At 38.8% G+C, this 793-nt stretch overlaps 1 protein-coding gene across 1 annotated transcript in view; it reads left to right on the top strand.

Annotated features, from left to right (window-relative positions):
- The first annotated feature begins 527 nt into the window (after positions 1–527).
- The window catches only part of TSPAN33 (tetraspanin 33), a 6,072-nt gene continuing 5,806 nt past the window's right edge, over positions 528–793 (top strand). The window contains exon 1 of the mRNA XM_014960739.1: positions 528–777. Within this exon, the coding sequence (XP_014816225.1) occupies positions 667–777 (111 nt within the window). The 5' untranslated portion in view covers positions 528–666. The remainder of the gene's footprint in view (positions 778–793) is intronic.

Genomic DNA, 793 nt, shown 5'->3' with positions numbered 1-793 from the left:
TTTTGGGGGATTTTTAAATGTTTGGGGGGATTTTTAAAAATGTTTGTTTTGGGGGATTTTTTAAAAATGTTTGGGGGCCTTTTTGACTGCTCTGAATGATTTTTAAATTTTTTAATAATTTTTTCATGTTTTGAGGGATTTTTGTACTTTTTTTTTTTTTAATGCTTTGAGGGATTTTTAAAATGTTTTGACTGATTTTTAAAAATTTTTTAAGCTTTGAGGGACTCTTAAAATTTTGGGATTTTTTTTAATGTTTTGGGGGATTTTTTAATATTTTGAGGGATTTTAAGATTTTTTTTCTCTTTTTGCTGTTTTGCTGTCTTAAATTTTAATTTTTTTCTTTTTTTGAGGGATTTTGTATGTTTTGGGGTATTTTTTAATGTTTTAAGGAATTTTTAAAATGTTTTGACTGATTTTTATTTTTTTTTATTTTTTATGTCTTGAGGGTGTTTTATTTTTAATGCTTTGAGGGACTTTTCAATTTGGGGATATTTTTTAATGTTTTGAAGGCCTTCGGTGCGGTTCGGTTGGGTGTTCGGCTGCCTTCGGTGCGGTTCGGTTGGGTGTTCGGCTGCCTTCGGTGCGGTTCGGTTGGGTGTTCGGCTGCCTTCGGTGCGGTTCGGTTGGGTTTCGGCTGCTTTCGGTGCGGTTCGGTTGGGTTCGGCTATGGCGAGGCGAGCGGCGGTGGCGAGGGGTCGCGGTGCCCCCGGGGAGGATTTCTCCTTCGTCAGCCCGGCGGTGAAGTACGTCCTCTTCTTCTTCAACATGCTCTTCTGGGTGAGTGACACGGGGG

The sequence above is a fragment of the Calidris pugnax genome, unplaced genomic scaffold (assembly GCF_001431845.1).
Source record: "Calidris pugnax isolate Ruff unplaced genomic scaffold, ASM143184v1 scaffold490, whole genome shotgun sequence".
Classification (NCBI taxonomy): Eukaryota; Metazoa; Chordata; class Aves; order Charadriiformes; family Scolopacidae; genus Calidris; species Calidris pugnax.
Note: the sequence above shows the minus strand (reverse complement) of the source record. Positions and strands in the feature narration are given on the sequence as shown.